Genomic DNA, 13516 nt, shown 5'->3' on the forward strand with positions numbered 1-13516 from the left:
GATTAAATAACACTTTGGGAGCACAGAAGGGAAAGAACGACTGAGTCATGTTCCTCCTGAAAGTCATATGTGCTTCTAGAGCGTTCCATCAAGGTCAAAAATTGCATAGATTTTCACAAGTGTCAATGTGTTTCATTCATCACTCTTTAAGCTGATGTAACAATGCTAAGGTGAGGGTCAGGTCATACAAGAATTATCCTAGAGAGCATACTTGGGTACAGAGGGAAAGAATACAACATAAAATGAAAATATTCATCTTGCAGGTCCACTTCAGAGACTGGATCTTTCCGTGTGTGACACCTGTCACCACAGACCATTCTCTGGTGACACTGGCTGGGCACGTGCTGCGTAACACGACAAAACACCTTGTGCTATGCCAATGTACCCCTTCCATGAGATGCTTCTTGGGGGTGCAAAGGATGGCCCAGGTTAACACTGATTTTCTTGTTCCATGCACCCTTGTCAGTGAGAAGAAGCATGCATTTGTCCTGTGCTGTCTACCCCAGAGAGATCAGATTTTAGCAGCCCTCACAATGGATCAGATCTCAACAGCACCAAGGTAAAAATCAATTTTGTACCAGCATAACTTTGCAGGTAGAAAGGGGCTGTAAATGTTTCAAGTGAAGAAGGTAATAAAGAATGGGGAGCTGAAATGTGGCAGAGAAATATTATTCTTTTCCCCTTCACTGTGAAATATATATGGCAGGAATTCTTTTCAGAAGAGATGGCCCTTTGCCTGTTATCTAAAAAGTGAGCACCAGCATGCTAGCTAGCAGCAAACCCTGGCTCCCAGCTGATGAGCCTTGATTTTCCTTTATCATCTCTGAACTCCAGACTCGCCATGTGCTGACCCTTTCCTGCCTCTTGGTTAGTAGTGCTGTGCCATCATTTGCAAAGTAGGCACAGACTGCAGTGTTTTCAGCTCTGAAGAAGTGCATAGGAGTACAAGTATCTGCAGGTCTGCTGCACACATCACAAACACATCTGGGACACTCAGCATCACACAGCTCAGACAGAGTCCCCATTTTGGTGCTGGCTCTGCCACAAGCTGCTGCCCATGTGGCACTAACACACATGCAACTTCACATTTTGGTGCTGGTTCTGCCCATGTGGCACTAACACACATGCAATTTCACATTTTGGTGCTGGTTCTGCCCATGTGGCACTAACACACATGCAATTTCACATTTTGGTGCTGGTTCTGCCACAAACTGCTGCCCATGTGGCACTAACACACATGCAGCTTCACATTCTGGTCCTGGCTCTGCCACAAACTGCTGCCAATATGGCACTAACACATATATCACTGCTGCTCATGTGGCACTAACACACATGCAATTTCACATTTTGGTCTGCCACAAACTGCTGCCCATGTGGCACTAACAACAAACATGCAACTTCAAAATTTCATGCTGGTTCTGCCACAAGCTGGTGCCCATGTGGCACTAACACACATGCAACTTCACATTTTGGTGATGATTCTGCCACAGACTGCTGCCCGTGTGGCACTAGCACACATGTCACTGCTGCCCATGTGGCACTAGCACACATACAACTCCCCATGCTCAGTGCAGGTGTCCATCTGTCCTGTCCTGAGAGCTGCAAGTGTGCACACCCTGCTGCAGCTGCAATGTTGCAGTCCTGCAGGCCTGGGTTGGCCAGCTCAGCTGCATGAGTGCCAGCATTTATCCATGCCTGTGTGACAAGGGACGCTGCTTCAACACTTGTGCCTGAGCACCCACAGCTGTAGGCAAACCTCAAACCACGTCTTGTATGCAAGACAAGCAGCCAAATGTCAGAAAATCAGAAAAAGCCCAACTTTTCTGGTTTTGAGTAAAATATATTGCCTTTATATAACCCAGAGAATCTCCACTTATCTCCTTCATTCATCACAAGCTTCATTTACTTGTTTGCTTTCAGAAACAGTCCTCCCTCAATACATCTGTTATTTCAAAAATGGAATGCATATAGTGAGTGGTTATCTTATATGTACATCTTGACATAAGAAGCTTCTAAGTACTTGAAAAGTACTTGCTGAGAATGAATAGTGAAAGTCTCTCAGGTTTAAATTATTTATTTCACAAATTTGTTGATGCCAATTCTTCGATAAAAGTTAGAATCTTTTTAATTCTTTTTTCCACTGTACTGCTAATGTGACTATGCAAAGTTAAAAAAGAGACAAATGCTTATCAAAAAGCAGAGCAGACTCAAACACAGTACTTCAGAGATCTAACAAAATGGAAATGATGCCAAACTCCAGCAGGATAAAACTGTGAGTGAGAGCAAGTAGAAATAAAAAATCATATGTAAGGTAAAATAATACTAGACATCACAATTGACATGCACAACTACTTCACGTACACTGGAAGAGATGAGAAATCTGGAAAGGTCCAAGTTAATGATTTGCAGCACTCTAAACTAAGGTGCCACTTACCAGCACATATCACAGGTCTGAAATAATTTAACCTTCCATCTCAAAGGAAAAGAGTAATCTTACACGTCCGGAGTTTAAAGGCTTAGCAAAAACAAACACAAATTCAGAGCTACAGCTGAGCATGAGCTCTTCCTTGCTTCCACAGGTGTTTTGGATGTTTAGTATTTGTTGCTCAGGTGTTTTGAGTATTTAATCCTTACACACAGAAATTCAAAACAGTAAAAGAAAATCCATACTATTCAAGCTCCTGCTAAACTGTACCTTCAGACATGTGCCTTTGCTCTCATTTGTTTAAATCACAGCTTCACCATGCATTTGAGATTACTGTACAGCCAGCTATGAAATGATTCTATTTAGCAGATTAAACACGTAGATGAGAGGAATGAGGTTAGAGAGACATAAAAAGGAATTCTGCAGAAAGCAGAGGAAGGAGGAGTGGAAGGAAGCTCTTCACAGGGCTAAAAGGAGTCACCTCTTGGCTAATCAATTTGTCACTCTGCAGCTCCCTTGCTTCAAGGGCCTCTCTCCTCGGTTACCTGCAGAGAACTACACTCCTTCTAGCAAATATATCATTTCATAAAATGCAGAAAGCAACACTCCCCTCTATCCCACGGTCTCCAGCAGCAAAAGCAGCTGTTTGTTTTGTTGCCTCATGTTTCACCCACACAGTGGGTCAAAGTCAGGGATTTAATTTGCCCTTCCAAAAATTCAAGCAACATAGACCCAGGTATATTGCAATTCCTGGGTTTTTTTGTTTTTTTGTTTTTTGTTTTTTTTTTTAAAGCTCTTTTTTCCACCATCACTACCACTAACGTACTGCCAATATCTCCAAAATCGCTTGGGTCAAGATGTTCAAATCTTTTCCACAGAAGAAAGAAGGGATAGTCTGTATCTAGGTAAATAGAAATACTAAGCACTGTAATTATTTAAAACAGCAAAGAAGAACCCAGCTAACACTGGATTATGCATCACAGCTGATGAACAGCCTGTCCTCTGATGCCCAAGAAGTCCCTGCAGTATGTAAAAAGCAGTTGTTCAGTTTTTTGTACACAAAAAGTTTCTCTCTATACACAAAGTATCTGCTGCCTACCTGTAAGAACACATGTGGGAACTGTTTTTCCAGTGACTGAAAGTGAATATAACAGACCATTCAAATTAATGTTTGCAGAGAAATTACTAAATACCATAAGATTTAAAGCTACACTTTACTGACTATATTTATAAAATGCTATTTCAAGCCATCCTGTTCACTTGTATACACTAAAAAGCCTTTTTATGAATGCAGGATCATTTAAGCACAATTCACACACATCTTTTTTTATTCTTACATCCTTAGTTGTCAGTATTTCAATTCTTGTGCTATATTTTGACATCTTGTCAAAAACGCCATCCCCTTCCATCACCAGCACTATTGCAAAAACAATCAAGGGAAATATTTTTTACAGAGTAGCTCAAAAACTTCCTACGATGGTCAAAAAGTAAAATATTGCAGCCTGACATACAAGACTATTAAAAAACCCAACCCACAACACAAAGGCAGGAAGGAATGTGGTACACATTGAATCATCCATTTATTTTTTAAGAACTACATCACAGCTCTGAATAACAAGCTCTAGAAAACACTGGGAAACAAGAAGGAGAGTAATACTCCACTGCATTCATTCCTGTGATGGCATAACACACGAACAGAAGTACCTCAGCTGCAATCTTCTCAGAAATAGGTCTCTTATGTACCATAGGAAAGCCATTTCAGCAAAGCACCTATCCCACAGAAGTGCTTGAGGAAGGACTGCAGGTCATCATTTTTATATCCCAGCCACAGCACTCCCTCACACTTACCATTCTCACAAATGCCTGCACAATTCCCACCTCCTACATTAACGCATCTTATGAAGACACTGTTCTCTAAGAAACATTTTAGAAGGTAGGTGCTATTATCTGAATAACAGTGGTTTGAAATTTGTCCTGACAGCGTGACCGTGGTGCACAAAGACACAACTGCAGCAATGCAATACACCTACAGACAGGGGGGCAGCACCACCTGGAACCCTCAATTCATGGGCACAGAAAAGTCCCTGTCACATTCACCACCATGAAACTGAACTTTGCAATGAAATGCATTCATCTACCATTTACTTCATCTTGCATATTCCATATTCATATGTAATGAATATGTAATGAATGTTATTTCATATTACATATTACATATTCATGTACATATTTATTTCATGTTTCTGAATAAGTTGTTCAGGGAATGGGTCTTTGAATATTTTGTTTACCTTCACAATATGCTGAGTCCCCTTGGACAGAGAGATAACCGTTCTTGCATTCACAAGTGGCTTTTGTGTTCCAGTTTTTGCACTCTGAGTTTTCACCACACCTGTGCCCCTCTGCACAGAAGTTATGGCCTAAAATACAAGGAACATGCAACAGGCTTTTAAAACATGTTTAGTTCAGATATTCAGCTATTTACATTGACTGTAGCACTCAAACTTGAGCATTTTACATTCCAAATTCTCTCTATAAACATAGTTGGTGCACACACTTTTTTTTTGATTTCTCCATCAATTCATTCTCAGAAAAACCATTTTCTTTGAAAAGATATTTGTATGACTGGTTTTATTCAGGAAAAAAGACAACTCCAAAGCAGGAAGCAATGACAATTCATTACTGTTCTACTGAACCCACGTAGCATTAAGTCTCTGATTGTCAGGAAGTGCAATGCTAATAAAATAACTTACATCAAAAGGACAATGAAGTGTAATGTAAGAAAAAAAGCCCTCAAAATTCTCTTATTATGCACAGCCACGTGTGCTTTTAGTAGACCAAAATGAGACACTGCACAAAACTGTAGCAGTAGTCAAAGCAACCTCATACACTGCCTTGTAATTCTGTCAGCAAAAACCAGCTCAATTGTTTCTACAGTTTATAATTATTCCATGCACCATGTTCTATCAAGGGGAATTTTTATTAATCTCTCCTTTTTCCTTCACACAAGTTCTCAGTAATTTCTTTGTGAACAGTTTCTCTAACTCCTTATTTCTAGAAATAGGATGAACTTGCCCACTTCCTTCTGTAAAGGTACAAGTGGCTGAAATTCTTTCTTTTTGATTTTCAGTATTTCTCAGAGACATGTCAACATCTTTCTCTGCTTAAGTCTAAAGTGAAAGCAATTGTGACTTCATCTCTAAAGGCATTCCACTGGAAGTTAAGAAATAACTTACAGAATTTGACAACAGGAATTTTTTTTCCTCCCTTCACTGATGTATATTCTATGGATTTTCCCTATTAATATCCAAGAGTCCATTTCTATTTGTCTGAGACCTATAAGCAGTCATTTTGGTAAATCCTATTTTCTATCCATTTTCTGTCCTGGAAGGAGGAAAAGCAGAAACCCACACATATCTACTGGTATTCCAGCTTGTGCTGATCTGAACACCAGAACAGTTTCTGCCAGTTACACCTGGTCATAAAGGAGCAAACTAAAAGTTCTCTTTCATGGATCATAAACTTCCTAAAACCCTCTAAAAACAGCTAAGAAAAAACACAACCCAGACTTTAAATGCCAGATTCAGGTCTCTATTTATGTCCCTTGCTTTGATATCATATTTTAATGTATTTTTAGTTGTCTATCCCTTGCTTTCTATTATATTTTAATGCATTTTTAGTTGTCTATCCCTTGCTTTGATATAATATTTTAATGTGTTTTTAGTTTTCTATCCCTTCCTTTGATATTATATTTTACTGTATTTTTACACACACACTTCAGTTGTGTACTAATTGAACAGTCAGGTGGTGCCAGCTTAGTGCACTCCAGATTTATGTGTCTCATCATCTAATGTTGAGTTCTGAGGTAATTTTTAAAAAATGTTAACACTTGTCAACATCCAATTCTACACTTAAAGTTCAAATTCATTTTACTAACAGCCAAGGTACCCTTCCTTGTGCTCAGCTGGTTCCTTCTTTCATTGTAATCCAGCATGAGAAAAAGAACCAATTCCCTTAATGAAACCTTCAGTTATCCCTTCTAGTCTTTACTCATTTCACAGTCTGGTAAAAACAACTCAAGTATTCCAGATCCAGCCTTGTGGAGCCCAGGTACATTTTAGACTGGTAAAATAGGGTGCCAATACACAGCCTTTAGCCATTTATGCAATCACAGTACTTGACTTCTCATTTCTGCCTTTATAACTATAATTGAAACTGAACACTGGAACCCATTTCCTCCAACTCACCCCTTCAGCATCTGATTTATGGTCCCCACGCAGGATTACTATTCTACTGGCATTCCAGATAATATCCAAGAGACAGTAACTTTTATAATATTTTCTTTGTTTCCCCTAAGACTATGACATCCTGGTCTGCTTTCTGCTTCTTTAGAATAAAAATTCTCCTTTGAGGTCATATGCACTATGAGCTTGATTTGACTATTATTGGGTCAGAACCTCTGTAACATAGCAGTGTATTGAGCTGGGCAGTATGAAAATATCACATGAATTGTTACTCTGTCTCAGGCTATTTGGTTTATATTTAGTTCTATTTCCCTCTCATCCAAACCTGTAAAAAAATATTTCATCTCTACCACTATGTTTTAGTCACAAGTGTGCTGGTATGTAGCATCATGCAACTTTCTGCAACAAAATTCTGTTTCCAGGCTCTTTTTATCCCAGTGAATCAACATTTTACCTCATGATCAGCCCATGGCAAATTTAAGACAATTAGCCAAGTTGGTGGCTTCTCAGAGTTAACTCCAATCACAAGTCCCAGATCAACCACTCCAACAGCACTTTTTCCCAAGCACAAGCCCGTGATTAATTTTCCCATCACAGCCCTGTGAATCCTTCATTGTTTATTTACCATCTCTGAAACCTATCTGTAGACATGATGGCTACCCCACCTATCCATTTTTTGCCACTAGAGCTGTCACCTGTTTTTAAAAAAATCTCTGGAAAAATCTGCATTGATTTTGTTTCCTTTATCAACTCAAATACAAACAGTCTCCAACCAGAATCAGCTTTTCAAGCTTGAAGACTATGAAAAGAGCATTACATTAAAAAAATCTAAAAAATTATTTCAATGTCTATTTTATATTTAATAATTTTAATAATTAATTTCGATATTTAATTTTTAAAATTAACTTTTAAAAGAAACTCCAGTTCTGTAACTTGAGAAAATAAAGCACTTTTTCCCAAGCACAAGCCAGTGATTAATTTTAACATCACAGCCCTGTGAATCCCTCATTGTATATTTGCCATCTCTGAACCTTATCTGTAGATATGATGGCTACCCCAGCTATCCATTTTTTGCCACTAGAGCTGTCACCTGTTTTTAAAAAAATCTCTGGAAAAATCTGTATTGGTCTTCTTTCCTTTATCAATTCAAATATGAACAGTCTCCACCCAGAATCAGCTTTTCAAGCTTGAAGGCTATTAAAAGAACATTACATAAAAAAATCTAAAGAATTATTTTAACACCTATTTTATATTTAAATAATAGTATTAATAATTAATTTCAACATTTAATTTTAAAAATTAAGTTTTAGAAGTAATTCCAGTTCTGTAACTTGAGAAAATCAAGGCTCTAAAAGACATTCCATTTTTCTCCTGTCATTAGGAATACACAATCATAGAACATCCACTATGCTCTAGACTGTCTTGGCATTTATTATCACCAAAGACCTGTGAAACACTGATTCCTCCCTGTTAAAACTGCTGTGTAGAAGTGACTCCACTTCACTTTCCAACAGCATTTCAGCAAAAGTGTTCAATACCTCTGTGAGTGGATAGTGGAAGCCATTCCTGCTAAGAGCACACATGGTGCTATAACATTTCACGTCACCAAGCTTTTACAAAACAACTGTAATTTAAGCTTAACCAGCAGGAAAAAATATACTTGAGAGAACAGAAGAGCAAGGGTTCACTGTGCCTCTGTCAGAAAAAGTACACCATTGCTTGCATCAGAGGTCTGTCCGGAGATACTTTTTTTCCCAGCAGAAACGCAAAATTAGCACTACAAAAGAGCCAAAAGATGATTATCAAGGATGTGTGGTTCTTGGATTTCTTAGACATTGGTCCAAATTCTCCCCAGCATGAGTTTTAGAGCCAAATATTTGATTGTTATTAATTCTTTGGTGTGAAATGGCTGATAGGATTCCTTAAAAATACCTCCAGAGGTGCCAAAAGCACCCACTGATGCTGCAGTGGGATCTCTAAATCCCACATGGGCGGGAGATAGCAGAGGACATGAATCTCCACTGCCCAGCCAAAATAACAATTCATTCAGAATATTCAGCAAAGTCTTATCTGAGATAGTCAGCTCCTCTCTAAATATAAGAATGGCTTAAAATAGAATCATCACAGCAAGCAGGCAATTGGAGAGGATTTAACAAAACCACAGAAAATCTTAAACAGTTCTGATAATCTTAACGAATTTCAGGCCAGCACAGATGACAAGGCAAGCATGAATTAAAATTACAGATGAATGCATTCAGAACAGATGCCAGAAACCATCTTCCCTGCACATACACACACAATTCCTGCACAACAGCCCTTCAAAGTCATCCAAAACACAATTAGGTACTACCAGGGGAATGAATGAAATATTCAAGAGTGTGTTTAGATTTTTATAGGCCTGATGACCTCTGTTCGTTCCCCAGACATTTCTGATAACATTGCTCTCTTCCTTCATCAAAGCTGCTGAAATGCTTGCTCTATCTTTTTCTTAAAAAATATAAATTTCTTTCCACTCCTTCATTCTGAACATAGAATGACCATTAATAAATGTACTAAGACAATTAGGAAAAGAACCAGACACACGCTAGCAGCCATAAAACCATCACGGTTTCTTCTGCAGCATCAAGAACTGCACAAATGGGTAGGCCTTAGTTGCCCCAAATCAGATATTTCAAATTAAAAATTTATTCCATTTTGGGATGTTGGGACCCAGGACATTTCTCTGGCTGCCCAGGAGGACTCCAGACCCTGGCAGGGGCTCAGAGACCTTGGCACAGAGTCACAAACACCTGTGGCCTTTGATTTTAGCCCATGGAAACAATTACCAACCTTGTGTGAGGAGTTACAAGCCACAAGGGTTTGAGTAGAATGATAGTGAATTTGTCACAGGGTGAAAAAGTAGAATTTTGGGGATTTAGAATGGGGGTTCAGGAGGCAAGATGGAGGAATTTGGGCGTGTTTCTTCTCCTTCTTGTCCTCCATCTTCTGCTGTGATGGTGACACTTCTGGGTTGGTTTAGGGTAGAGACAGACTGTCTAACATAGGTGATGGGTATTGGAAAATTATTGTAAATATTGTACACACAGTTCTTAGTATAAAAAGCCAACTCAGCCCTGAGGGCGGGCAGTGTGCCACTGACTGACCTGCTGAATGGACCTCGGTAGGTCAAAGAATTTTATAGATAACAGAAAATAAACAACCTTGAAAAGCAGAACAGAAGAATCCTGACTCCTTCATCGGCTGTTGGGCTGGGAAAAAGAGACTCTCTAACCCATCTCCGGGTCATCCTGACCACACAGACTCTGACACTGGGACACCTGAACATTGCTCCCATCTTTCAAGTCGTGGCTTCTGGAATTCCTTTTGCAGAGCAGCACACTAAGCTGTTTTGTGCTGGCATCCAGGTTTTTCATACTTGGTGATTTGGCTTAATTATTGATTGTGAAATGCAATCAAGACTTCAGCTGCAATCAATACATTTTAGACCCATATCTCTTCCTACTTTTTTTATGGTCAACACTGATGTGCCTCTCCTTGCTTCTGAGGGTTTCCTTCTAACTTCTGGACAATTTTCTGTATTTCTTACTATAGCCTTAGCTGTTCATATAAAAAACTGTAAAACCCCTGTTCTCTTGCTATTCAAGATATCCTCCATTTCACTGTTTTATACTGAGAAATCTCTAAATGTGAAAACAAAAATTGTTATACTGCTTCTGTTAAAGCACCAGCAAATGTTCAAAAATCCAAGGTAGTTCCAATCTCAAAATCTTTTCTACTGTTGGGATTTAACCCCACAGTTACAACATAATTATGTAAGGTAAATCTGAGGGAGAAGTTATGGAAGAGTGTTAGAATTTGCATTACCAATTACGTTTTTCCATGATCTGAATCAGTTTTTAATGAGTCATGCGCGAAGCAGCACTTTGAACAGCAGCTTTCACACCTTCAGAGACTGTGGACAGAACTCAGTTGTCTGACATAAAACAGCAAATTCATACATTCTTTCAAGCTGCTCTATGAATGCAGAGCTTATTACACAGTGCTTATCTGTGTGCAATAGAATAATGGTAACTACACAGCCTAACAAGCTTAAAAAGATTTCTTCTTTTTCAGACAGAAAGCTATTCTAAATCCTAAGTAATGCTACAACTATGTTTAGAAATAAACTAATTCATATTTATCAACTGCCATTAAATCTTAATAAATCTAAAACCTTGAAATAACTCCTACCTCACAGCAATAAATGGGAAAAATTCAATTTCTGAAGAGTCAAACCTCAGTTTCACAGCCAGGCAGGAAGAGATGAGAAACATGCACAACTGAAGAGCCTTCTCACCCTCTAAGTGAAAAACGAACAACCTTCCCAAAGCAGCACAAAGAGGGGTGGCAGAAGCCCCAGTTTTAGAATTAAATGCTGCTCCCTGCTGTAAAATGTATATTTCACCTCATCAATAAGATTCTCCCTTTCCTCCTAACGAGTATCAGCAGGCAATCTAAATCCATCAGTCCCACCATACTGCAGGACAGCAAATAATTCTTTTCTCTAGAAACAAAACCAGTGTCACTACTTCATTATTTCATCACACTCTTTCTTTTAAGAAGAGCACATCTGAAGTTGCTACGGTTGTTAAGGCTATTTTTACATATTTAAAATTGTGAGCACAACAACATAAAAATTCTCTCATGAAGTTTTATTTGAATCACTCATGCAAAAGAGAAAAAAAATCCACTCTTTCAAAATTATACACTGTCTTTGGCAAGGAGAAAAACAGCTAAAGGGAACAATAAAACACTTTCATTACACTATTTTTTATATTAGTTCTGTCCCTGGGCTATAAAAAATGTAGCAGGCATGCTGTAAGGAAAATGAGTGATTCTCAAAAGTAGCAAAAAATGTATTTTGTGACACGATTCTTTGTGAAACTTGAAAATTAACTAAATTTTCTGTAAGCCTAAAAGACAGTTTAATAACACCACATTGTCCTGCTGGAAAGTATAAAGTGGCCACATAGTTAAAGTAGACATTTATATTAAAGCACAGAGATGAAAGGAAAAACTGGATATACTCTACATGGCAGCCAAGGATAGATGCCATATACAGATGTGGTGAGGTCCATTTATGAATTCAGTACATGAAATCACACAAATAAACTGTCATTTTAAAGCAGAGCTCTTCCATACTGCTCTCACCTGTATACCTCACACAACCACTTCCCTGAAATCTGGAAATTGCCTCTTAGCAATGTGCTATTACCTTCTGCTGCACTATAAACTCACGGGGCAAGCCTGAAGAGGAGCAGGCATTATTTGCTGGCTTTATTTTCCCTACCATTTACAAACAATAATGACCATCCAGGAAGGCCACCAGCTCTGCACATAACAGTATTCAACTCTTTTCGTTGCTGACTCACAATTTCCATCTCCATAAACACCTCAGATTTATGTTTTACCCTGCAGAAGCTATGGCACTCATCTGTTATTGTGGGAAGTACTTCAGAGGGTACAGTCTCATACCACAGCATCATGAAGATTCTGTATTTCTGTGCTTTTCTTTCCTTCTGCTGATCCCCTCATATTTATCCCTTCATTACATGGAAATTCCTTTGCTGCAGCTAGAAAAGCACAAGATGCAACCCTTTCAACCTTGCCCAATTCAGCAAATATATTCTATAATTCTACAGAACATGAAATTCAGTAGAAGGCTTCTGTTTCCACAACTACAAATACTAAAAACTCACAAATTGCTACAAAGCCCAGAACCCAGCAGTCACCAACATGCACTGACAAAATTAACACAGAAATAATACTCTTCTTTAACACTGCTAGTAAACATTTGCTAAATATTCTGTTGAATAACTTAAGGCTTAGCTAAGGACTAATGCGACAAATTACCTGCATCATCATTCATACAATGTGGAATTTGCATGTGATGTGCAAATGGTCTGTGTGGCCTTCCAACAAATAATTTTGCTTATTCAGGACAGCAATTATTACAATGTCTTCCTTACTTCTTTGGCTTAGACAAAAAGAAGCTGAACAGAGTCTCCGAAAGAAGTCAGTTCTGCAAACAAGAGAAGCCATCTATCCTTTCCCAGTAAAGGATATGTTGGAACAGAACAGGATCACAAACTGTGGCCTGCTTGCTATAACAGAGAGCACCTGTTTGCTGGATAAAACCCATATCAAATATGGAATTTGTAATAAATATCCATTTTTAACAACAGCACGTGATAAAATTACATACTACCACTTGGGGTTGCATGCAATTGAAGTCAAGCAGCATATATTCTATTTCAAGACATAAAAGCAACTTATGAGTGCTAAATTGAATTTATGCCTTTGTAAAGTTGACAAAATTAATCATATCTTTAAGCATCATTTTCAAAAGAATTTTAAAAAGCCATGATGAAATACAAAAAGAGGAGGTATTGTTTTAGCAGTCAGCTAAAGCAGTACTGAAGTGAAAGTTTAATGTGTCAAATTGAATGCATCATGTACCAGTATTCCTGGGAAGGGAAAATACAATTTCTTCCCTTGCTTCTAGAGACCATCACATAAATATACATATTCATCTTATATTATAAATAATGAAGCCAGCTTTGGAATGAATATCTAAAAAGAGGACCTATCACTAACAATAATATGGAAGTGAATAATTATGGAACTTTATCTTCCATCAACTTTGAAGCTTTCATATTTCTAATCCTTTTAAGTAATGAATACATTCTTTTTCAGCACTGCACTACATCAAACTGGGCCATCTGTTAAGAAGTATCATTAAGACATCCAGCCCTCTGAGGGACAGAGAAGCAACATTTACTGCTTGCTTAAATAGTTGCAGATGTTTCTA

At 38.3% G+C, this 13516-nt stretch overlaps 1 protein-coding gene across 7 annotated transcripts in view; it reads right to left on the reverse strand.

The window, feature by feature from the left end:
• The window catches only part of NELL1 (neural EGFL like 1), a 275787-nt gene that overhangs the window by 180843 nt on the left and 81428 nt on the right, over nt 1-13516 (reverse strand). For 5 of the 7 annotated variants that reach the window (XM_063158162.1, XM_063158165.1, XM_063158161.1 and 2 more), the window contains exon 12: nt 4714-4842. The exons of the other annotated variants lie outside the window; for them this stretch is intronic. In XM_063158162.1, the coding sequence (XP_063014232.1) occupies nt 4714-4842 (129 nt within the window). The remainder of the gene's footprint in view (nt 1-4713; nt 4843-13516) is intronic. 7 annotated transcript variants of the gene reach the window in all.

This window comes from Melospiza melodia, chromosome 6 (assembly GCF_035770615.1).
Source record: "Melospiza melodia melodia isolate bMelMel2 chromosome 6, bMelMel2.pri, whole genome shotgun sequence".
Lineage (NCBI taxonomy): Eukaryota > Metazoa > Chordata > Aves > Passeriformes > Passerellidae > Melospiza > Melospiza melodia.